Source organism: Coregonus clupeaformis, chromosome 30 (assembly GCF_020615455.1).
Source record: "Coregonus clupeaformis isolate EN_2021a chromosome 30, ASM2061545v1, whole genome shotgun sequence".
NCBI lineage: Eukaryota > Metazoa > Chordata > Actinopteri > Salmoniformes > Salmonidae > Coregonus > Coregonus clupeaformis.
In genome coordinates this window covers 22,893,673-22,920,644 of record NC_059221.1, presented here as the reverse complement: position 1 = coordinate 22,920,644, position 26,972 = coordinate 22,893,673, and the positions used below count along the sequence as shown (strand labels likewise).

The 26,972-nt window shown below is 41.2% G+C and overlaps 1 protein-coding gene across 1 annotated transcript in view; it reads left to right on the top strand.

Annotated features, from left to right (window-relative positions):
- The window catches only part of LOC121545621 (metabotropic glutamate receptor 4-like), a 238,827-nt gene that overhangs the window by 199,227 nt on the left and 12,628 nt on the right, over positions 1-26,972 (top strand). Inside the window, exons 6-7 of the mRNA XM_041856300.2 lie at positions 11,572-11,772; positions 22,699-22,835. Of these exons, the coding sequence (XP_041712234.1) occupies positions 11,572-11,772; positions 22,699-22,835 (338 nt within the window). The remainder of the gene's footprint in view (positions 1-11,571; positions 11,773-22,698; positions 22,836-26,972) is intronic.

Sequence of the window (26,972 nt, the reverse complement as noted above, 5' to 3'; positions counted from 1 at the left end):
GTCTCCTAAATTTGATTCAGCTACGGGATCGGGGCACCACCAGTGCAGAGCTTGCTCAGGAATGGCAGCAGGCATGTGTGAGTGCATCTGCACGCACAGTGAGGCGAAGACTTTTGGAGGGTGGCCTGGTGTCAAGAAAGGCAGCAAATAAGCCACTTCTCTCCAGGAAAAACATCAGGGACAGACTGATATTCTGCAAAGGGTACAGGGATTGGACTGCTGAGGACTGGGGTAAAGTCATTTTCTCTGATGAATCCCCTTTCCGATTGTTTGGGGCATTCGGAAAGCACCTTGTCCGGAGAAGACAAGGTGAGCGCTACCATCAGTCCTGTGTCATGCCAACAGTAAAGCATCCTGAGACCATTCATGTGTGGGGTTGCTTCTCAGCCAAGGGAGTGGGCTCACTCACAATTTTGCCTAAGAACACAGCCATGAATAAAGAATGGTACCAACACATCCTCCGAGAGCAACTTCTCCCAACCATCCAAGAACAGTTTGGTGACGACCAATGCCTTTTCCAGCATGATGGAGCACCTTGCCATAAGGCAAAAGTGATAACTAAGAGTCTCGGGGAACAAAATATCAAAATGTTGGGTCCATGGCCAGGAAACTCCCCAGACCTTAATCCCATTGAGAACTTGTGGTCGATCCTCAAGAAGCGGGTGGACAAACAAAAACCCCACAAATTCTGACAAACTCCAAGCATTGATTATGCAAGAATGGGCTGCCATCAGTCAGGATGTGGCCCAGAAGTTAATTGACAGCATGCCAAGGCGGATTGCAGAGGTCTTGAAAAAGAAGGATCAACACTTTGCATAAACTTAATGCAATTGTCAATAAAAGCCTTTGACACTTATGGAATACTTGTAATTATACTTCAGTATACCATAGTAACATCTGACAAAAATATCTCATAACACTGAAGCAGCGAACTTTGTGAAGACCAATACATGTGTCATTCTCAAAACTTTTGACCACGACTGTAGATTTATGTATATTGTGTATATGTTGTGAAATTGTTAGATATTACTTGTTAGATATTACTGCACTGTGGGAGCTAGAAGCACAAGCATTTCGCTACACCTGCAATAACATCTGCTAAACAAGTGTACAATGGCTTGCGAAAGTATTCTCCCCCATTGGCATTTTTCCTATTTTGTTGCCTTACAACCTGGAATTAAAATTGATTTTTTGGGTGTTTGTAATCATTTTATTTACACAACATGTCTACCACTTTGAAGATGCAAAATATTATTTATTGTGAAACAAACAAGAAATAAGACAAAAAAAAACTTGAACACCCCCCACAAAATCAATACTTTGTAGAGCCACCTTTTGCAGCAATTACAGCTGCAAGTCTCTTGGGGTATGTCTCTATAAGCTTGGCACATATAGCCACTGGGATTCTTGCCCATTCTTCAAGGTAAAACTGCTCCAGCTCCTTCAAGTTGGATGGGTTCCGCTGGTGTACAGCAATCTTTAAGTCATACCACAGATTCTCAACTGGATTGAGGTCTGGGCTTTGACTAGGCCATTCCAAGACATTTAAATGTTTCCCCTTAAACCACACGATTGTTGCTTTAGCAGTATGCTTAGGGTCATTGTCCTGCTGGAAGGTGAACCTCCGTCCCAGTCTCAAATCTCTGGAAGACTGAAACAGGTTTCCCTCAATAATTTCCCTGTATTTAGCACCATCCATCATTCCTTCAATTCTGACCAGTTTCCCAGTCCCTACCGATGAAAAACATTGGTGTTCTCGGGGTGATGAGAGGTGTTGGGTTTGCGCCAGACATAGTGTTTTCCTTGATGGCCAAAAAGCTCAATTTTTGTCTCATCTGACCAGAGTACCTTCTTCCATATGTTTGGGGAGTCTCCCACATGCCTTTTGGCGAACACCAAACGTGCAATCTGAGGTGCAGTTACAGTCGGAAGTTTACATACACCTTAGCCAAATACATTTAAACTCAGTTTTTCACAATTCCTGACATTTAATCCTAATAAACATTCCCTGTTTTAGGTCAGTTAGGATCACCACTTTATTTTAAGAATGTGAAATGTCAGAATAATAGTAGAGAGAATGATTTATTTCTTCCATCACATTCCCAGTGGGTCAGAAGTTTCATACACTCAATAATTATTTGTTAGGATTGCCTTTAAATTGTTTAACTTGGGTCAAATGTTTCAAGTAGCCTTCCACAAGCTTCCCATAATAGGTTGGGTGAATTATGGCCCATTCCTCCTGACAGAGCTGGTGTAACTGAGTCAGGTTTGTAGGCCTCCTTGCTCACACATGCTTTTTTTGTTTTGTTTTTTTAGTCATTTAGCAGACGCTCTTATCCAGAGCGACTTACAGAAGCAATTAGGGTTAAGTGCCTTGCTCAAGAGCACATCAACAGATTTTTCACCTAGTCGGCTCGGGGATTAGAACCAGCACCCTTTCGGTTACTGGCACAACGCTCTTAACCACTAAGCCACCTGCCGCGTTCACTTTTTCAGTTCTGCTCACACATTTTCTATAGGCTTGAGGTCAGGGCTTTGTGATGGCCACTCCAATACCTTGACTTTGTTGTCCTTAAATAATTTTGCCACAACTTCGGAAGTATGCTTGGGGTCATTGTCCATTTGGAAGACCCATTTGCGACCAAGCTTTAACTTCCTGACTGATGTCTTGAGATGTTGCTTCAATATATCCACATAATTTTCCTTCCTCATGATTCCATCTATTTTGTGAAATGCTGCCACCCCCGTGCTTCATGGTTGGGAAAGGTGTTCTTCGACTTTCAGGTAATGTCGATATAGGACTCGTTTTACTGTGGATATAGATACTTTTGTACCTGTTTCCACCAGCATTTTCACAAGGTCCTTTGCTGTTGTTCTGGGATTGATTTGCACTTTTCACACCAAAGTACGTTCATCTCTAGGAGACAGAACGCGTCTCCTTCCTGAGCAGTATGACGGCAGCGTGGTCCCAGGGTGTTTATACTTGTGTCTCCCGAGTGGTGCAGTGGTCTAAGGCACTGCATCGCAGTGCTAGCTGTGCCACTAGAGATCCTGGTTCGAATCCAGGCTCTGTCGTAGCCGGCCGCGACCGGGAGACCCATGGGGCGGCGCACAATTCGTCCAGGGTAGGGGAGGGAATGGCCGGCAGGGATGTAGCTCAGTTGGTAGAGCATTGTGTTAGCAATGCCAGGGTTGTGGGATTTGATTCCCACGGGGGGCCAGTATGTAAAAATAATGTATGCACTCACAAACTGTAAGTATCTGTAAAATGTAAATGAACTATTGGTTGTACAGATGAACGTGGTACCTTCAGGCGTTTGGAAATTGCTCCCAAGGATCAACGAGACTTGTGGACATCTACAAAAAAAAATTCTGAGGTGTTGGCTGATTTCTTTTGATTTTCCCATGATGTCACGCAAAGAGGCACTGAGTTTGAAGGTAGGCCTTGAAATACATCCACAGGTACACCTCCAATTGACTCAAATGATGTCAATTATCCTATCAAAAGCTTCTAAAGCCATGACATCTTTTTCTGGAATTTTCCAAGCTGTTTAAAGGCACAGTCAACTTAGTGTATGTAAACTTCTGACCCACTGGAATTGCGATACAGTGAATTATAAGTGAAATAATCTGTCTGTAAAAAATTGTTGGAAAAATTACTTGTGTCCTGCACAAAGTAGATGTCCTAACCGACTTGCCAAAACTATAGTTTGTTAACAAGAAATTTGTGGAGTGGTGGAAAAATGAGTTTTAATTACTCCAACATAAGTGTATGTAAACTTCCGACTTCAAATGTAGCTCTAATGAATTTATCCTCTGCAGCAGAGGTAACTCTGGGTCTTCCTTTCCTGTGGTGGTCCTCATGAGAGCCAGTTTCATCATAGCGCTTTATGTTTGTTGTGATTGCACTTGAACAAACTTTCAAAGTTCTTGACATTTCCATATTGACTGACCTTCATGTCTTAAAGTAGTGATGGACTGTCGTTTCTCTTTTCTTATTTGAGCTGTTCTTGCCATAATATGGACTTGGTCTTTTACCAAATAGGCCTATCTTCTGTATACCACACCTACCTTGTCACAACACAACTGATTGGCTCAAATGCATTAAGAAGGAAAGAAATTCCACAAATTAACTATTAACAAGGCACACCTGTTCATTGAAATACATTCCAGGTGACTACATCATGAAGCTGGTTGAGAGACTGCCAAGAGTGTGCAAAGCTGTCATCAAGGGAAAGGGTGGCTACATTGAAGAATCTCAAATATAAAATATATTTTGATTTGTTTAATGCTTTTATTGGTTACTACATGATTCCATATGTGTTATTTCATAGTTTATGTTTTCACTATTATTCTACAATGTAGAAAATAGTAAAAAATAAAGAAAAACCCTTGAATGAGTAGGTGTGTCCAAACTTTTGACTGGTACTGTACGTATACTGTATATATTGTCAAGGAAATTTTGCTGTGTGAAGAAACAGTCTTGAAAATGTTCATCTTGTCTTTGATGTCATAAACAATCCTTGGTTCCTGCCTGTTCCTGGTCAAGATATTTTGGGGGGACCTTCATGACCTCCTCCTTGGGACCATCTGGCAGAACGCCAGTATATGTTCTTTAAGTTAAGATAGGAGATGGTGCCAGACACATGCCGGAAACCAACCCTATGAACTGTACCTATGTAACGTGTATGTAACCAGTATATAAGGGAACTAACTGGACTGCCCCGGAGGAGCTCTTGATCGACATGTGTACTTAGTGCATTGAGTTGGTTGGAACCTCTCCAGTTAACTGTTAATAAACAATGATTCATTTAAGATTGACTTTGAGTGTCCATGTGTAGAATTTCCACAACAATTATTATATACAGTGGGGAAAAAAAGTATTTCGTCAGCCAAAAATTGTGCAAGTTCTCCAACTTAAAAAGATGAGAGAGGCCTGTAATTTTCATCATAGGTACACGTCAACTATGACAGACAAAATGAGAAAAAAAAATCACATTGTAGGATTTTTAATGAATTTATTTGCAAATTATGGTGGAAAATAAGTATTTGGTCACCTACAAACAAGCAAGATTTCTGGCTCTCACAGACCTGTAACTTCTTCTTTAAGAGGCTCCTCTGTCCTCCACTCGTTACCTTTATTAATGGCACCTGTTTGAACTTGTTATCAGTATAAAAGACACCTGTCCACAACCTCAAACAGTCACACTCCAAACTCCACTATGGCCAAGACCAAAGAGCTGTCAAAGGACACCAGAAACAAAATTGTAGACCAGCACCAGGCTGGGAAGACTGAATCTGCAATAGGTAAGCAGCTTGGTTTGAGGAAATCAACTGTGGGAGCAATTATTAGGAAATGGAAGACATACAAGACCACTGATAATCTCCCTCGATCTGGGGCTCCATGCAAGATCTCACCCCGTGGGGTCAAAATGATCACAAGAACGGTGAGCAAAAATCCCAGAACCACACGGGGGGACCTAGTGAATGACCTGCAGAGAGCTGGGACCAAAGTAACAAAGCCTACCATCAGTAACACACTACGCCGCCAGGGACTCAAATCCTGCAGTGCCAGACGTGTCCCCCTGCTTAAGCCAGTACATGTCCAGGCCCGTCTGAAGTTTGCTAGAGTGCATTTGGATGATCCAGAAGAGGATTGGGAGAATGTCAAAATATAACTTTTTTTGTAAAAACTCACCTCGTCGTGTTTGGAGGACAAAGAATGCTGAGTTGCATCCAAAGAACACCATACCTACTGTGAAGCATGGGGGTGGAAACATCATGCTTTGGGGCTGTTTTTCTGCAAAGGGACCAGGACGACTGATCCGTGTAAAGGAAAGAATGAATGGGGCCATGTATCGTGAGATTTTGAGTGAAAACCTCCTTCATCAGCAAGGGCATTGAAGATGAAACGTGGCTGGGTCTTTCAGCATGACAATGATCCCAAACACACCGCCCGGGCAACAAAGGAGTGGCTTCGTAAGAAGCATTTCAAGGTCCTGGAGTGGCCTAGCCAGTCTCCAGATCTCAACCCCATAGAAAATCTTTGGAGGGAGTTGAAAGTCTGTGTTGCCCAGCGACAGCCCCAAAACATCACTGCTCTAGAGGAGATCTGCATGGAGGAATGGGCCAAAATACCAGCAACTGTGTGTGAAAACCTTGTGAAGACTTACAGAAAACGTTTGACCTGTGTCATTGCCAACAAAGGGTATATAACAAAGTATTGAGAAACTTTTGTTATTGACCAAATACTTATTTTCCACCATAATTTGCAAATAAATTCATTAAAAATTCTACAATGTGATTTTCTGGAGAAAAAAAATCTAATTTTGTCTGTCATAGTTGACGTGTACCTATAATGAAAAGTACAGGCCTCTCTCATCTTTTTAAGTGGGAGAACTTGCACAATTGGTGGCTGACTAAATACTTTTTTCCCCCACTGCATTCGGAAAGGATTCAGACCCCTTGACTTTTTCCACATCTTGTTACGTTACAGCCTTATTCTAAAATGGTAGAAATATTTTTTTCCCCTCATCAATTTACAAACAATACCTCATTAATTTTTCTGCATTAGTATTCAGACCCTTGCTATGAGACGCAAAATTGAGCTCAGTTGCATCCTGTTTCCATTGTTCATCCTTGAGATGTTTCTACAACTTGATTGGAGTCCACCTGTGGTAAATTCAATTGATTGGACATGATTTGGAAAGGCACACACCTGTCTATATAAGGTCCCACAGTTGACAGTGCATGTCAGAGCAAAAACCAGGTCATGAGGTTGAAGGAATTGTCCGTAGAGCTTTGAGACAGGATTGTGTCGAGGCACAGATTTGAGGAAGGGTACCAAAAAATGTGTGCCGCATTGAAGGTCCCCAAGAACACAGTGGCCTCCATCATTCTTAAATGGAAGAAGTTTGGAACCACCAAGACTCTTCCTAGAGCTGGCCACCCGGCCAAACTGAACAATCTGGGTAGAAGGGCCTTGGTCAGGGAGGTGACCAAAAACCCGATGGTCACTCTGACAGTGGAAATGGGAGAACCTTCCAGAAGGACAACCATCTCTGCAGCACTCCACCAATCAGGCCTTTATGGTAGAGTGGCCAGACGGAAGCCACTCCTCAGTAAAAGGCACATGACAGCCCGCTTGGAGTTTGCCAAAAGGCACCTAAAGACTCTCAGACCATGAGAAACAAGATTCTCTGGTCTGATGAAACCAAGATTGAACTCTTTGGCCTGAATGCCAAGCGTCACGTCTGGAGGAAACCCCCAAATACAGGTGTGCCAAGCTTGTAGCGTCATACCGAAGAAGACTCTAGGCTGTAATCGGTGCCAAAGATGCTTCAACAAAGTACTGAGTAAAGGGTCTGAATACTTATGTAAATGTCATATTTCAGTTGTTTTGTTTTTATACATTTACAAACATTTCTAAAAACCTGTTTTTGCTTTGTCATTATGGGGTATTATGTGTAGATTGATGAGGAAAAAAACAATCTCATCCATTTTAGAGTAAGGCTGTAACGTAGCAAAACATGGAAAAAGTAAAGGGGTCTGAATACTTTCCAAATGTACTGAGTGTACAAAACAATAGGAAAACCTATATATTCATAGCCTTTATTTTTCTGTCTCAGAGCAAATTAATTATGTATCAAAAGACATCAGCCTTCATGGTCCTCTGTAGCTCAGCTGGTAGAGCACGGCGCTTGTAACGCAAAGGTAGTGGGTTCAATCCCCGGGACCACCCATACACAAAAATGTATGCACGCATGACTGTAAGTCGCTTTGGATAAAAGCGTCTGCTAAATGGCATATTATTATTATTCATTTAGTGGAATTATGTGTGTACAGATGCAAAATCTTAATTTCATCACCCAGTTGCAGGAGAACTTTCCTGCAAGGCAATTTAAAACTTGTAGTGTATTTCAGATTCTAAAAGGCTTCTGAAGTTTGTAATTTCCACTTTGAAATTTCAGACCAAAAAAGTCAATTAATTATAATTCACATTTCCTGTAGCTGCATGATTATTTTCCTGCTGTAGCAAACTGGCTCAAATTAAGATCCTACATCTGTATGCTCAGTCAGAACACATCACCTGGCCTCTTCTGACTCATCTTTTTCTTTCAAACTCTCAAGGCCCACCTTGATGCTGTCCCTTGATGAACAATACAAAGACACAAAGGTTTCATTTTCATCTGCGGCCTTGGCTGTGTTCCACAGCAGGCACTCTCCAGTCTGCCAGGCAGTCAAACACAGTATCCAGTCACGGCCCTCTTCTTTTCTTCCTTTATAATCCAATAAATGTCAGCCCAGTACGAGGAGAGCAGATTGTCTAAATCTGTTCAAACCTGCCCAATGTAGCACACATTGTTAATTTCTTTGAAGTGCTGTATTTTATATGCAACCAAGAGAGTATCAAAGGTGTATTGATCCAGGTGAAATGATTGTAAAGCTGTGCAAAAAGGTTTTGTTTGATACATGAAAATATATAATATGCTGGGTTAGATGTGACTTCATGATCAGTGAAAAATATCTTGTTAAATTTTGAGCAGCAGCTAGCAGGCACCTATCAGTCCACTGGCGGCTATGAGGCAGCCCACCACTGTGGACAAGCTGGTATAGAACCATTGTCGGCAGTGGATATGGTGCTATGATGCTAGCAGCCCAACAGTGCATTGACCATGGCTATAATCATGAGAGATAGTTTGCAGTGTGGTAGAAACACATTGCAGTCAACTATGTTTCAGAATTACTTTCTGCAGTTCCGGTAATGGAGTTACTCTCAGGTTGAGCACTGCAGACGTTTCTACATGCAGCAACTCCCTGACATGCATTTCCATGCACCTCATTTAAGGTATTCTTCTTTGTAGTCTGTCAAAAAGCTGTTAATGTGAAAAAAATCCATTACATTTGCCACATGTGCCGGAGTGAAAAATTTGAAAACTGCTATGGTACTCAACTCATCTGAAAAACACTTAATATGCGAAACCATTGGGGAATGTATTTTATTGCCGCAAATGAGCAGCAGAAACCTGTTCAGTGATCAGAGCCTCCTCATCCTGGGATTCTAAGTTATTCGTCCCGAGGTAGGTATGTGTGGGTTTGTGTGTGTGTGTGTTCTTATGATTGGTATACCAGTGGCACACGAGCACAGGACCATAACTGGCAATTTTTTATTCAAGCATTCAAAGTCTTGTCAGGGATGTTAAATTGCTTCTCCCAGCCTGGGCAAATACTGATTCAGACCGCAGATAGCAGCAGCAAGAGAAAATACAAAAAAGAATATCTGTTCACAGCCAGCATTTAACATTAAGTACCTCTGTTTAGATAAGAAATGGCCATGTAGACCTTCCAAGAGGCATACAGAAAACACAATGCTGAGCAACTTTATCAATTACTCCATCCTGTTTTTCTTTATCTTATTATACATTCTATGTTTTGTTTACATTTGGGGAACCAGTGGATTAGGCATTAAGAGACAAAGTGAGATGAGAGAGAGAGTTAGATCTGGAGCTGGAACTGGAGCTGGGTCTGAAGGGAGAGGGAAAGGGGAAGAAGTGGGCAGAGAAGCCATCCCATAGATGGCACTGCCTGTTGATTTTTATTACAGCCTTCAACACTGGGCAGTAGAGTCCTTACTTACCGAATGCAAGAGTAATATGTGACAGGGTCCCATTCATCAGGGATGACGTCTGGCTACCGGCACAGAGACCACTTTCCGAATGGACATGATTATGTAAAATGTTGCCTCTCCCTGTATCAGTGGTAAGGGGGGATTTGGTAACAGAAACACACAATACACAAAAAACTTGCATTTATTGACCTGTTTTATTAAGTGTAAGTCTGAAAATGACAGTATGAATGTACAATGCATGTACTTTCACATACTTACTGGTTAAAGTTGAGTAGAAAGTATGTGAAAAATAGTACTGTATATTTACTCCCACAATCTTCCACTTTATCTCAAGCATGACTCAGAGAAGTTATCCAGTCTACTCATTTAATTCCATGAGCAATAAACATCAAGCATTGAGAATCTCAGCAAGCAATCTGACAAAATCCTTTCATTGACTAGGAGTGTTTGAACTGTCTCAGAGGACGTTGATCCTGTTGATTTTACTTGAATCGCATGGTGACAAATTGATCATGCAGGATTAAAGAGTGGCAGATGGCATCTGTTACCTTAAGGATCAGCTGTCAGTGCCTTTACAAGTTGCCCATATCCTACTCCCCTCGCTAGCTCCTCCATACTCTGGTTCTCCGCTAATGATTTCACAGGGCAAGGATGCTACTTTTAATAATCTTTACTGACAGTTATTAAAATGTGTGCTGTGACAGTGTTCATATTAGCTGTATGACTCAACCCATTGCATCCCTCTGAGAATGGTTTCAATCCTGTTCAACTTTGTTCAGCATGTCTTATAGATTACATAATTTGATCCCCAGGCAGGTGAAAACACTTTTTAATATTGAAATAATAATTACAGTTACGAGAGCCAGATGGGGCTCCTGTTTAGTGGTGTTGTTAGAGTCTGAACGTGACTTCTAATCCACTGATGTCCTTGCCTTTGTTGACATGTTCTGTTGACCTTTTAGCACTATGCCAAAAAGAGTAATGGAGTGGAAAAAACGATCTCTGTTCATTAATGTAAGGCTAGTGATGGCTATATCAACAACAGCAAGGAAAGGAGATTTTGTTGTTGTTTTTAGTTTCTATCATTAGGCTTCACAAAATTCCTCTTTTGTTGATTTCATTAATTTGCTACAGCCGGTGTTAAAAGCGTTCATAATTCAGACAGCAGAGCAACCCAAATCTGTATATCTTTCTAATCAGACTCCTCTCAATGGCTGAAACCTCTGGTCTGGCATACTGATTATATAGAGTCTAGACTATTGTCATGCCTCTTTACGGAATCACAACTCACTTAATTGTTATATAGAGCAGTCAGACCCAATGCCCCCACCTTGGCTGGTGGTGATGGTTTTTCCTTCTTACTTGTGCTGCTGTAATAATAGCTAAGACCAGCCGATTAAAGGCCAGTGGAGTGTCCCACTGTCACTCTCTCCATGCCGACGCGCTGACAAGGCAACAGCTAATTGCAGGACCAGGATGTTAATTGAAACCTTACTTGGTGATGAACACATTTCCAAAGCATTGAAACAACCTCGGCTATGATTAATATACACCTGTCATAACTAATTACATTAATACTAAAGAATGATTAGGCCTGTCTTGCTCTGTCTTCCAGTTGTCCTCCACTCCTCCATCACATACTCTCGCCTTGACTAACACACCTCTGATGAATAGTAGAACATAGCAGATAAACAAGACCTGTCGGTCGGTCATGTTTTCATTCTATATTAAAGGAGCCTATCCAAAAATAAATATATTTGTTAGACATGTATATTTTTTGTCTCAAGGGAACTCTAATTTGAATTGTACACCAGACAACGGGACATATTCACTGTAATACAGAAGTGTGTTTATTGTCTTTGCACTAGATGTTATTACATGAGTGTTATGCTACTGTATAATGACTGAATTTAACAGTGGCTCTTATTTTGGTGTCCCTTTAGACCACGAGCGGATCGGGAAGGACTCATCCTATGAGCAGGAGGGGAAGGTCCAGTTTGTGGTTGATGCAGTTTACGCCATGGCTCATGCCCTACACAACATGCACAAGGAGCTCTGTCCAGGGAAAGTGGGCCTCTGCTCCAAAATGGAAACCATCAATGGAACCATGTTGCTCAAGTTCATACGCAACATCAACTTTACAGGTTTGTCTTTGTAATGCAGACAACAAACACCTGTGAACATGCAAGGATACAGATACACACACAAACACTATACAAATATACACATTGGCAAAGGCATCAGCATTTCCTGCATCTCTTGTCTGTAAGACAAAGCCTTACACCATGCATTTGTAAAGCCGGTTTATCAATTGAAACAGACTTCAAACGCCAGCTTTGTTCCTCCCACCACATTTAGCTTGAATGATGTGTCTTACGAGTGTAATTATTTTGAAAACAAACCGTAATGCAAGAAACACTGTGGTTCTATGGCCAACTGAAATATCCCAGTCTACCAGAGAGCAGCATGAAAAATGCCTCCCCTAACAAATCAGTTAAGAAAACATGAAAGGAAAAGCAGACTGCTGTGCTTGGGTACAAACCGATATTACAAGCTTACTGTTACTCAGTTCAGAGAACTCATCTTGTCACGACTTCCGCCAAGGCTGCCTCCCCTCCTTGTTCGGGCAGGTTTCGGAGTTCGGCGTCACCGGCTTAGTAGCTACTGCCGATCCATTTATCATCACTCCATTTGTCTTGTCTTCAATCACACACACCTGGTCCTTATTCCCTCATTAGTCATGGTATAAGTGTTCCCTCTGCTTCCTTGTCTGTGTGGGTGATTGTTTAATGTGGAGGTTAGTGAAGCTTGGTGGAGCTTGTGTATTGTGTTTCGACTGGAGTATTTTTCCCGTGTGCCTTGTATTTTCCAGTGTGCCTGTTTTGTGCCCTGGAGTGTGTTTGACGCATTTTTGCGTAAACCTGTATTTTTTGCGGATTAAAGCCTGTTGTTCTGTGATTTACCCTCCTGCGCCTGACTCCTTCATCACCACCTCATCACACATCTGCATTTTTATGGAACCTCTGTTGCCGGAGAAGCATTTGAAGTGGTGGTACACTACACTGTAGTACACTGCAGTAAAAGTGGGGAAAACATACAAGTGTGCTGCTTTAATAGAACATGGTTAATGAAAAATACCTTATAGTTGTGGTGTAAGGTAAAAAAGAGAAAGTGGACATTTGATTACAATCAGCCGCACTGTGTAAAGCTTGGTTAGTATTAGTTTGTAGATCCATTAAAGATCATTTGTAAAAGTTGCAATGCTTATTATTCCTGCATTTTTCAGACAGAAAATGGTGCCCACACTGTCATACTCATTTTATTAACCTCAAAGTGACAACCTCATCTCCAGTCTTCATGCGTGCTGAAATTTCAAGGAAGGACAAACTCAGATTGCCTAATAGCCAACCGTGTGACTGTGACTCATTGGCCTGCTAGGCTACTTTAGAGTACGGTCTCTGTCTGATGTCACTTTCATCTGTTATAATAAGGTGCTGCTAATTATACATCAAGTGAGCAGAAGGTTAGAGTGACACAGTTAAGCAATCAGGCATAATGCAACACGTGCATCCTGACACCCGCAGACTGCTCAGACCCTCTCTTAGAGCTAATTATATGGTAATGAATGCCCTGTTTGGATGGAGGTATGGTGTGATACTAGAGGAAGGCACAATCCAGTTGGAGAATGGAAGGGAGAGCTGTAGGGTCAGAATAGAATAGCTGAACCGCATAATGGGAGGGCTGGCTTATCACAGGGCTCTGGTGCACTGCTTATTATGTTATGCACAAAAGGAGACACAGGCAGAGTGTATATTGAGTAGAATTTCGAAGATAATGCCTAAACTTAACCCTAAACATAAAAATGTGGAGTTAATGCCTAAACTTAACCTTAAACACTTTGAAATTTGACGTTTGAGAAACATGGATGATAGTCTAATTCTGAGGTGAAACTGTGAGAGCTTGTAGCAGAAACAGGCCGCCTACCTCGTGTTGCTGGGCACAGTGACTAGGCTACTGATATTCCCTGGGGTTGTTCGGCCTGCAAAATGACTTGTAGATCAATGTCAACACAGTTACATGCTTAGTTTGACACTGAAGGAGAGGACGCATCAGTTGTCACAAAATATGAATCACTCAGTCTCATTTGAATCACTCAGTCTCACTGACTTAATGTTATCTACCTAATTTCCCTTTAAAGGGAATTGTCTATCTGCAAAATATAAGACAAAAGGGCAGCCTTCTCTTACAAAGAATACGTTTTGTCCTGTTTTCATGTTTTCGCCTTTTTTAGACAACCAACCACAATTGTGCCCAAAATGTACCGTGTGTGTGTGTGTGTGTGTGTGTGTGTGTGTGTGTGTGTGTGTGTGTGTGTGTGTGTGTGTGGAACATATGGAATTGTTTTAAGCTGGTCATACCATGGATCATTTAGCAATTATATTTTGAATTTTAGGACTCCTTAGGTATCTTAAAAAAAATATATATATATATATATATATATATATATATATATATATATATATATATATATATATTACATTTGGCCTTTACCACTATAGCCCCTAGAAACGCATTTAATAATGCATGCATAAATGGCAAAAAAGACAGTCAAAAAGGTTTTGATGTATCTGTCCTATATCTAGTAGATATAAGCAAGCTCAGGAATTTTTTTTGGACACCTATTTAACCCCTTTATTTTTGTTGGCACAAAACTACCTCCATACTTCCATTCGTTTGCGTGGGTTACCTTTAGACGAGTCCCCTGACACTTGTGGGGGTTGTAGAGCAAAACAGAGAACACCATCGTGTTCGTGAGAGTCTCTCCTTTCCAAACCATTCTGACACTACAGACGTTTTCGTGAGAAAACCGATTTTCAGTATGTCTCATGGTCTGACAAACACCGCTGTAGCTCGGCCACCTTCCACCGCAGATGCGGAACGCCGACATAGCTGGATGCGGTGGATTGGGACGCAGCCCATCTCTAGCTTAAACTGACGGATTTTGCTGAGGATTTTTTTACTATGTTACTTAGACTCTTAATTAAGCTCCCTTTACCCCTCTTTTGACATCCAGCCTACACCTACCACCTTCTCCAACCTAGCAGTGGCATTCCCCTATGGAAAAGGACTTGAATGCCTGTGACAAAGCTGACTCAGTAGCTCTCGTCATGAACGCGCATGATTTAATTCCCCTTATAAATTGTTTAGCGCCTTCATTTTCCCCCATATATCTAGTAATTAATGTATCCTAAATGTATATACTGTTGTTCTTTTGCCAGTATCATGGGCATTTACTGTGCGCAAGGTTAATTATGTGTCGAGGAGATGTTTGGTCGAGTTGCATTGTGACGCATTTCAGATTTACAGTGCCTTCGGAAAGTATTCAGACCCCTTGACTTTTTCCAAATTTTGTTACATTACAGCCTTATTCTAAAATGGATTAAATAAAACAAATCCTCTGCAATCTACACACAATACCCAATAATGACAAAGTGAAAACAGGTTTTTAGATTTTTTTGCAAATGCATTAAAAATAAAAAACAGAAATACCTTACATACATAAGTATTCAGACCCTATGCTATGAGACTCGAAATTGAGCTCAGGTGCATCCTGTTTCCATTGCTCATTTTAGTCATCTCATCCTTGAGATGTTTCTACAACTTGACTGGAGTCCACCTGTGGTAAATTCAATTGATTGGACATGTTTTGGAAAGGCACACACCTGTCTATATAAGGTCCCACAGTTGACAGTGCATGTCAGAGCAAAAACCAAGCCATGAGGTTGAAGGAATTGTCCGTAGAGCTCCAACACAAGATTGTGTCGAGGCACAGATCTGGGGAAGGGTACCAAAAAATGTCTGCAGCAGCAAAAGGCACATGACAGCCCGCTTGGAGTTTGCCAAAAGGCACCTAAAGACTCTCAGACCATGAGAAACAAGATTCTCTGGCCTGATGAAACCAAGATTCAAGTCTTTGGCCTGAATGCCAAGCGTCACTTCTGGAGGAAACCTGGCACTATCCCTACGGTGAAGCATGGTGATGGCAGCATCATGCTGTGGGGGTGTTTTTCAGAAGCATGGACTAGTCAGGATCGAGGCAAAGATGAACGGAGCAATGTACAGAGAGATCCTTGATAAAAACCTGCTCTAGAGTGCTCAGGACCTCAGACTGGGGTGAAGGTTCACCTTCCAACAGGACAACAACCATAAGTACATAGCCAGGACAACACAGGAGTGGCTTTGGGACAAGTCTCTGAATATCCTTGAGTGGCCCAGCCAAAGCCTGGACTTGAACCCGATCAAACATCTCTGGAGAGACCTGAAAATAGCTGTGCAGCTACGCTCCCCTTCCAACCTGACAGAGCTTGAGAGGATCTGCAGGGACGAATGGGAGAAACTCCCCAAATACAGGTGTGCCAAGCTTGTAGCGTCATACCCAAGAAGACACAAGGTTGTAATTGCTGCCAAAGGTGCTTCAACAAAGTACTGAGTAAATGGTCTGAATACCTACGTGAATGTGATATTGATATTTATATTTGTCATTATGGGGTATTGTGTGTAGATTGATGAGGGGAAAAAACAATGTAATCAATTTTAGAATAAGGCTGTTACCTAACAAAATGTGGAAAAAGTCAAGGGGTCTGAATACTTTCCGAAGGCACTGTAAATGCAGTAATTTACCATTTTGCAATTCTCCAAGCTGGATGCGGTGTTCAGGTGCACATGAACACTTGCTACACTGACAAGAAAGACGTTTATTTATTTCCATATTGTAACGTGTCTGAAGTTCACGTATCTCGGAAATCCATGTCTTGTCTCATGTCTGTGTGTAATGGGCGGGTGTGTGGTTCCATAAGTAATATGTTGGCCTGCAGAACTATTGTTATGAAATGTGTATTCTTTAATGGAAAGTATTTCCGCTTTGAGGATAAGCCAGGAGTGTTTAAGATGATTATTTAAATGAAATATGTAAATGTGGGTATAATGAAGATGTCTGTTACATGATTTAATATGCCGTATTTGGGTAAAGAGCTCCATGGTTAATGGTATGATCCATAGGGAGTGGCCATAGGTATAAAGGTACAGTACCTGTTAGTTCAACCTGTGAGCTGGGGAGTTATGTTCTAGCTCTGGTATGTGAGCTGTGTGGGGAGGCTTTCCATAGCCTGGTATACCCCAACTTGATATTTTTGGTTTGGCATGGTAGGCCTGATTGAGGCTTATGTTTTCGATTTAGATTCAAACCTGTATTTTGAGAGTGTTCATTTTGTAAATACCTTTGTAGATTATGTATTCATTGGATTTCGTCATTCACCGGGAACCACCTTTCACTGTTAATAAACTGGACACTATTTTTCACCGGATCCTGCTGCCTCCTGTTACTTACTGCCCTTAAGGCTGCTCCAACATCCGGTCCCTACGACAATGGCCTTTACTTGAATTACTGGAAAACTTCTCAGTAATAAAACTCAAAAGTATTGCGGTTAAACCTAAGATGAACAAAAACTCTCTGACAAAAACACATTACCGAAAGGATGTAGTGCTTTCAAAAGTCTTACTGTACATTAGAATGTACAATTTCAAATATTTGAAGGAAAACAACAGGAGGTGTTAACGTGATCCCAGTGTATTCTGTCTGGGACCTGGAAATACCCATGCTGACTAGAGGAAAGGAGGCCATTCCTGATATTGTTGAGGAGGTTGATTCTTGTTGATGTTAGTCCTACCACCACATTCTCTGTTTTTTTCAGAAACAATGCTTCTGCTGCACTGGTTAAATTGTATAATATTCAGGGGATAGGATAGCTTACATCGTGAAGTCCCTTGGTTCAATGAAAGCGAGGTTAGAGATAAAAAGCTCAAAATACCCATATCCATTACACTAAAACCCAACGGCTTTGCTTTAATTAAAAGCATAGAACTGTTAACATTTTTGTGATTGTAGGATGGCTGAGATTGTTAGTTCAGCTAGAAAAATACAATCTACTTCTGTGTTCTTCAACAAACAATGGATACTTTTCCTTAGTGAGTAGACATAAGCAAACCTTCAAGTCAAGAGGGACCTGGCACATATGAACTTGCCGATTTGTAAAGCTAGTTAACAGTTGCAACTGCCTGCATATTAAATTTTAATTACTGAGTGGGGAAGCATAAACGCCAAATGCCATCCTCCCTGCCAGGAAACTAACAAAATTACGTGCAATAACAAACCGTGAGGGTAGGGTAAAATACAGCTTGGAAATCAATGCAGCCTTCTTTTTGAGTTCGGTGTCACAAAGAAATGACAGGGAGAGGCTGACAGAACAATCAGCCACAGCATTGGCTGACTAATAACCAAAAAAGGCTGGGCCTCCATTTAAAGTGGTTGTAAATTATAGCGTGTCAGCGTCACCACTGAATCCCTGCGTTTCCAAAGCCTACTGTTGCATTTACAGGGAAATGTAGAAGATTGTGGTAATTGTGTATCTTCACTGTTAGTTTGGTTGAGGATGCTGCAGCAGTGACAGAGAGGATGTTTCGTGGAGTTGTTACAGATAGAGTATAATCATATATACAGTACAAGTCAAAGGTTTGGACACTCCTACTCATTCAAGGGGTTTCCTTTATTTTTACTATTTTCTACATTGTAGAATAATAGTGAAGACATCAAAACTATGAAATAACACATATGGAGTCATGTAGTGACCAAAAAAGTGTTAAACAAATCAAAATATATTTTAGATTTGAGATTCTTCAAAGTAGCCACCCCTTGCCTTGATGACAGCTTTGCACACTCTTGGCATTCTCTCAACCAGCTTCATGAGGTAGTCACCTGGAATGCATTTCAATTAACAAGTGTGCCTTGTTAAAAGTTAATTTGTGGAATTTCTTTCCTTCTTATCTCGTTTGAGCTAATCAGTTGTGTTGTGACAAGGGGGGCAAGAACAGCTCAAATAGGCAAAAAGAAACAACAGTCAATCATTTTAAGACATGAAGGTCAGTCAATACGGAACATTTCAAGAACTTTGAAAGTTTCTTCAAGTGCAGTCGCAAACACCATCCTCATGAAACTGGCTTTCATGAGGACCACCACAGGAAAGGAAGACCCAGAGTTACCTCTGCTGCAGAGAATACGTTAATTAGAGTTACCAGCCCCAGAAATTGCAGCCCAAATAAATGCTTCACAGAGTTCAAGTCACAGACACATCTCAACATCAACTGTTCAGAGGATACTACGTGAATCAGGCCTTCATGGTCGAATTGCTGCAAAGAAACCACTACTAAAGGACACCAATAATAAGAAGAGACTTGCTTGGGCCAAGAAACACGAGCAATGGACATTACACCGGTGGAAATCTGTCCTTTGGTCCAAATTTGAGATTTTTGTTTCCAACCGCCGTGTCTTTGTGAGACGCAGAGTAGGTGAACGGATGATCTCTGCATGAGTGGTTCCCACCGTGAAGCATGGAGGAGGAGGTGTGATGGTGTGGGTGTGCTTTGCTGGTGACACTGTCTGTGATTTATTTAGAATTCAAGGCACACTTAACCAGCATGGCTACCACAGCATTCTGCAGCGATACGCCATCCCATCTGGTTTGCACTTAGTGGGACTATCACTTGTTTTTCAACAGGACAATGACTCAACACACCTCCAGGCTGTGTAAGGGCTATTTTACCAAGAAGGAGAGTGATGGAATGCTGCATCAGATGACCTGGCCTCAGAATTCAACCATATAATGCCAGTTTTCACACATTCGATAAGAGCCGGATTTAACAAAACTACAGTAGAGCAATAACCTCTGAGATAAAATACAAAATGATATAGAAAGTTGACACCCTAAAAGTCTTCTTTGATTCATCAAATGCCCATGAAATCTTCTTGAATAGGTAAAGTGTGCCAATGCCAGTCTATTTTCCATCAGCTTCTTTAATTAATGACTTTTAAAGGTTGCCATTTTTATCTGGCACTGGATAAACCTTTCTAATTCATACATTTTCAATGATTCACACAGTACTTCATCAAAACGCTATGAAAAGTGACTTGTATATGAATACAATTGGAGTAGTTTTATTTTTGTGAAAAATGTATACAGTGGAGGCTGCAAAGCATTCTCATATCTCACGCAAGACAACAACTTAAGTTTGCAAACTGAGAATATTGGCCTTGGATATGCTCTTCATGGGTGACACCATTTCACTTGTGGACATTGCCCCCTTGGAAGCAATTCTCTTTAGATGTAGAGAGACCTTTTGACTTGAGTAGATAGTGAGTGGAGCAGAGAGAATGTATGGGTCACATTCTTAGCGATGAGAAACATGATTATAAACTGGATGTGTTCAGTGTGGGTGTATCTCTTTGAAAGTGGGATGACCAACTCTTCTACGAGAACTCATTCCCTATAGATTAGATAATATGCTTGGCTACAGAGAAAACGTTTGACAGCGGTTCCCCATAAGGGATACTTCTATGATGTTCTGAAGCACAAAAAAATATCCACTATCCACTCTAGGCCCATATTGCATTTATACAGTAAGTCAGCACTAAAATGAACCATCTTGCACTTCAACTCACCTTTTAAAATCTAAGCTTTCTTACCCACTAACCTTCACCGCACGGATCTGAGATCTGACTTGCAAGCACACCTATGTGTATTGCTTTGAAGTTTTGGAGTGTGTGATGTCAAGTGCCACCAAAGTGAGCTGCAACCATATTTCAAAGGGCTCGGGGGAATGTGATGTGGGAAGGAGAGAGAGAATGAAAGAGAAAGAGAGAGAGATACTCTCTATGGCCTTCTCCCTTTATTCACATCTATCCACAGCCAAACTCTCTATGGTCTACTCTCGCACATCTTTCCACAGCCACACTAATATGGGGCAGCTGGCTGCAGTGCTCTACTCTCGGCTCCCAACAGAAAATCACAGGATCCCCACACCCCTCATTTTACACAGTGAGGAGTTTGAGAGGGGTTTGTGAGCTTGCTCAGGTCCAGGACCAGGCAGGCACACACAGAGAGGAAGAGTTGTGGGGGGGGGGGACCTTACTGTAGTAATCAGGCCCCATGCTGTCATTAGACAGTTCTCAGAGGGGACTTTGGGGGAAAAACAAAACAACAAGCAGAATGAAAGAGAGTGAAATAACATGAGAATGGGCACAGACATGAGCTCTGGTCCGACACCCAGGGGGAAAGTCCCACATGGCTGTCAGCATCCATTTTACTCCCCTCATTTCTAACAGTATGGTAGAGGACTCATGCCCCAGAAGTTTAGACCTCATGTAACACTAATCACACAAAGCATATGATGAAAAAAAAGACCAAGGAAAGATTTTCATGAATAAACAAATACTTCATTACATAATTTCAGATAATGAAACGACCCTCTACCTTCCAGTGTTTCTGATGAAATGTTTAATAACTATTCTGTACATTTGGATGTTCATGCCAAGGTTGTTATACAGTGGGGGAAAAAAGTATTTAGTCAGCCACCAATTGTGCAAGTTCTCCCACTTAAAAAGATGAGAGAGGCCTGTAATTTTCATCATAGGTACACGTCAACTATGACAGACAAAATGAGAAAGGATTTTTAATGAATTTATTTGCAAATTATGGTGGAAAATAAGTATTTGGTCACCTACAAACAAGCAAGATTTCTGGCTCTCACAGACCTGTAACTTCTTCTTTAAGAGGCTCCTCTGTCCTCCACTCGTTACCTGTATTAATGGCACCTGTTTGAACTTGTTATCAGTATGAAAGACACCTGTCCACAACCTCAAACAGTCACACTCCAAACTCCACTATGGCCAAGACCAAAGAGCTGTCAAAGGACACCAGAAACAAAATAGCAGACCTGCACCAGGCTGGGAAGACTGAATCTGCAATAGGTAAGCAGCTTGGTTTGAAGAAATCAACTGTGGGAGCAATTATTAGGAAATGGAAGACATACAAGCCCACTGATAATCTCCCTCGATCTGGGGCTCCACGCAAGATCTCACCCTGTGGGGTCAAAATGATCACAAGAACGGTGAGCAAAAATCCCAGAACCACACGGGGGGACCTAGTGAATGACCTGCAGAGAGCTGGGACCAAAGTAACAAAGCCTACCATCAGTAACACACTACGCCGCCAGGGACTCAAATCCTGCAGTGCCAGACGTGTCCCCCTGCTTAAGCCAGTACATGTCCAGGCCCGTCTGAAGTGCATTTGGATGATCCAGAAGAGGATTGGGAGAATGTCATATGGTCAGATGAAACCAAAATAGAACTTTTTGGTAAAAACTCAACTCGTAGTGTTTAGAGGACAAAGAATGCTGAGTTGCATCCAAAGAACACCATACCTACTGTGAAGCATGGGGGTGGAAACATCATGCTTTGGGGCTGTTTTTCTGCAAAGGGATCAGGACGACTGATCCGTGTAAAGAAAATAATGAATGGGGCCATGTATCGTGAGATTTTGAGTGAAAACCTCCTTCCATCAGCAAGGGCATTGAAGATGAAACGTGGCTGGGTCTTTCAGCATGACAATGATCACAAACACACCGCCCGGGCAACGAAGGAGTGGCTTCGTAAGAAGCATTTCAAGGTCCTGGAGTGGCCTAGCCAGTCTCCAGATCTCAACCCCATAGAAAATCTTTGGAGGGAGTTGAAAGTCCGTGTTGCCCAGCGACAGCCCCAAAACATCACTGCTCTAGAGGAGATCTGCATGGAGGAATGGGCCAAAATACCAGCAACAGTGTGTGAAAACCTTGTGAAGACTTACAGAAAACGTTTGACCTGTGTCATTGCCAACAAAGGGTATATAACAAAGTATTGAGAAACTTTTGTTATTGACCAAATACTTATTTTCCACCATAATTTGCAAATAAATTCATTAAAAATCCTACAATGTGATTTTCTGGAAAAAAAATTCTCATTTTGTCTGTCATAGTTGACGTGTACCTATGATGAAAATTACAGGCCTCTCTCATCTTTTTAAGTGGGAGAACTTGCACAATTGGTGGCTGACTAAATACTTTTTTTCCCCACTGTAGTTTCATATTGTGTACAAAGAATGTGGATTTTATTAACAAAAATGTCCCTTTTCATTCTTCTGCAGGAATTGCTGGCACTCCAGTGATCTTCAATGTGAACGGAGATGCCCCTGGTCGCTATGAGATCTATCAGTACCAGATAAATCACAACACCACAGAGTACAAGATCATCGGCCACTGGGCAGACCAGCTCCATTTAGATGTATGGATATTTCTCTCACTATGTCTTCCACTTGTTTATTGCATGGCACCCGTCAAGGTTTTCAGTAATGTAAATCCAAATAAATAACATATGCAGTTAGAAATAGTGTCTGTGAAGGTTTGAGTTTAAGTTTATTTTTTTGAGTTTAAGTTTATTTTTACAGGGACAGTGCACATTAATCAACGTTTCAGTAAAAGTGCCGGTTTTAGCCAGCCGGCTAATTTTCAACCGCAGTCCCTGGGCAGGTTATTAAAAACAATTACAATATAGACAATAACAACATAGAACAAGACATCATTTATACAGTACAGAAAGGTTTATACAGTACAGCATATTATTTGGTGAAAAAAGATGCACTGGCTAAAAACACGTCATATTAAACCATGATATGAATGTATTATTCATTACTGTATCCATAGCAGTCTATGCACCTTGCCTTGAGTTGGGTTGCTTTACCATCTAAGTCATGCAGGACCTGGGACTTATCTATTTCACAATAGGGCAGTAGATATCAGGAGCCTACTGTGGGGTCACTGTTGCACACCCATTCCAGTTTTACAATTTTCATAGATTCCCCCCTAGCTGTTGCGAAATGCAGGCCCAAGGATAGCGATAGTAATATTCACAAAACGCTAACAACCGTGTTGCCATTCAGAGACTGTTTACTTAGCTGATTCAGATTCTAAACCAGGCCATTTCAGGTAACCTTCAGGCATCCAAAACATATGGTAATAAACAAACTAATGGCAAAAGGACAAGAGTGGTATGCGGTATTAAATTATGTAAGCGTTACCATATTACCACATTTGCTCGTTCTACCTAATTAGGTGGAAAGTGCCTTTTAAGCAAGGCTTATGTGGCTGAGAAGAGGACAGATACCGTATGCAGTTTCCTGCTGAGTTACATTATATACAAAAGTATATGGACACCTCTTTAAATTAGTGGATTCAGCTATTTCAGCAACACCCGTTGCTGACAGGTGTATAAAATCGAGCAAACTGCCATGCAATCTCCATAGACAAACATTGGCAGTAGAATGGCCTTACTGAAGAGCTCAGTGACTTTCAACGTGGCACCGTCATAGGATGCCACCTTTCCAACAAGTCAGTTCGTCAAATTTCTGCCCTGCTAGAGCTGCCCCGGTCAACTGTAAGTGCTGTTACTGTGAAGTGGAAACATCTAGCAGCAACAACGGCTCAGCCGCGAAGTGGTAGGCCACACAAGCTCACAGAACGGGACCGTTGAGTGCTGAAGCGCGCAGCGCATAAAAATCGTCTTTCGTCGGTTGCAACACTCACTACCGAGTTCCAAACTCCTTCTGGAAGCAACGTCAGCACAATAACGGTTTGTCGGGAGCTTCATGAAATGGGTTTCCATGGCCGAGCAGCCACACACAAGCCTAAGATCACCATGCACAAACGTGTTCTCTGGAGTGATGAATCACACTTCACCATCTGGCAGTCCGACAGATGAATCTGGGTTTGGCGGATGCCAGGAGAACGCTACCTGCCCGAATGCATAGTGCCAACTGTAAAATTTGGTGGAGGAGGAATAATGGTCTGGGGCTGTTTTTCATGGTTCGGGCTAGGCCCCTTAGTTCCAGTGAAGTGAAATCTTAACGCTACAGTATACTAGACGATTCTGTGCAGAAATGGTTAGTCGAGATCGGTCTGGAAGAACTTGACTGGCCTGCACAGAGCCCTGACCTCAACCCTATCGAACACCTTTGGGATGAATTGGAACACCGACTGCGAGCCAGGCCTAATCGCCCAACATCAGTGCCCGACCTCACTCATGCTCTTGTGACTGAATGGAAGCAAGTCCCCAAAGCAATGTTCCAACATCTAGTGGAAAGCCTTCCCAGAAGAGTGGAGGCTGTTATAGCAGCAATGGGGGAACCAACTCCATATTAATGTTGGAATGAGATGTTTGACGAGCAGGTGTCCACATACATTTGGTCATCTAGTGTATAATCTATGAAGAAGGCTGTATTCTATGCTTTCAGATAAGAACAGCTTTCAAAGCAATGACTTTGTGATTGAATTTTTTTTTTAATGGTCCTTAAAAACAGATATCTTTCATCCCACCCTCCTCGTGTTTTTGGTTTTGAGAGTTTTTGGATTTATTCTAATCCACTAAAAGTTAATTCAATTGTGCCCTCATGCATATGTAATATTTATTTTTAATATTCAAGAACATAAACAAGATAGTTGCGGCCACACAATGTGATCAGTGTTAACTTTAACAGGCAGTGGGTACGTCTACATTTTGGCCAATTGTATTCCTGAATGCCGGTCATTGACCTAATGCAAAGCCAACACTTCTTGTCCCTTCAAAAGAGTTTACCCTTCTAAATTCATTCAATTCATTTACTATCTATTAAGTCATCTATTAATAGCTATTAATTAATATATTAATAACAAGAAAGTTATATTTCTCCATTTCTATTTTAGATTTAAGATTATAAAATAGTCACAAAAAGTATAGTTTTATTGACCTATTGATGAACTGCTGTTAATGTAAATGGCTAGCTAATTTATATATCCTAGATCCCTAGTTAACCATTGGTAATCTGAACATAGTAAACTACATCATTTCTGAAGAGGTGTCATTTCAGAATGAGGGCTGCTGTAGCTCTGCTGGTGTTGTTGTTCTGTCTGTCGAGGGCATGAGCACAGGAAAGGAGGAGAGTGGAGGGGTCAGAGAATGACATCATTCAACAGAGTGACAATGAAGAGGTAGAGAGCAGGGTGAGAGATTCAGATTAAGAGCCAAAGGCCTGAGGATACAGAGACGACCCACAACTGACTGGCCAGGCCACCACACACACCCCTGCAGTACACTCCTCTCCCCGCCCCCTTCCCCTCCCTGCCTTCCTGCCATGTACTCACTCACACACCTAAAATTTAGGGAAGATCTAGGTGTCTCAGAGTAGCATTGCTGATCTAATATTACTGTTCAGGTCCCCCTTTTCCATGTAATTAGCAGATTCAGAACTGTTCAGCACTGAGGAGGGGTCCCCTGATTGAGTTATCATTATGGGAAAAGGCCCATTTAATAAATGATTCTGTATTCTTTATGGTTATATTGCATTTTGCCCACCCACCCACAAGCCGTCAAATCCTTGCTTCTTCCTTCCTTGTTTCCTTCATTCCTATCAAAACATTTTACTAGCTGTCAAATCCTTTTTTCTTCTGTGAAGAAAAAGTGCTTTGAGAGGGAGGTAAGGAATGAAGGAAACAAGGACAGAAGAAAAAAGGATTTGACAGCTAGTAAAATGTTTTGATAGGGAGGGAGGGAGTAGCCACAATACCTAGCAAGGTTATTATAGTTTTGTGTTTTGATATTAGTTTTTTTTATTATTAGTTTTTTGCTATTATTACTTTTAGTTTCAGGTAGTTTTTAGACCTGATTTGCTCATTTTCATTTTGTTTTATTTATAAAAAAGAATCTGTCTATTTCGTTTTTTATATTATTTTGTTTTGATTTTAGTTTTAGTGTTAGGGACAGAAAACATGTGTGGGAGGCTAGGACCCATTTGTGTTGTATTGATTTTGTGTGGTTTTTTGGGATGTTACTTCTTGCCACTGGGGGACAGTAATACTGGGTCAGGTCATAGTTTAGGTTTAAATTATAAAGTTAATCTCAATGTCACTTGGGTTTAAAAGGAATAGGGTTAATTTAAAGCTAGAATAATTAGTTTCTGTATCCATTTTTTTTTACTTATACATTAATTATATATACCCATTGACTCTTAAAGAGTATAATTTATAAATGCCTCATGAGCTCATACCCCATCATAATCCAAAATAAAAGCCTTTTTCCCTCCAATGTTTGAAAACAATGTAAATGTAAACAAACACTCAAAACATGGTTAAAACTATCATTTTAATATAATGGATGGTCAGTCCTTGCAGCCACACCTCTGTCTATGAATTTGAGAGTGATAACATTTCTACAGGCCCATCCCTCAGCTTTTTACAAAAATAATCAAGTTAGCTACAGATCTTAATTTGATACAGTTTGCTACAGCAGGAAAATAATCCTGCACCAACAGGAAATTTGAATTATTATGTGGATTATAATTAATGGACATGTTTGTAGGGGGTGATACAAAATCAAGTCAGAAATTTCAAA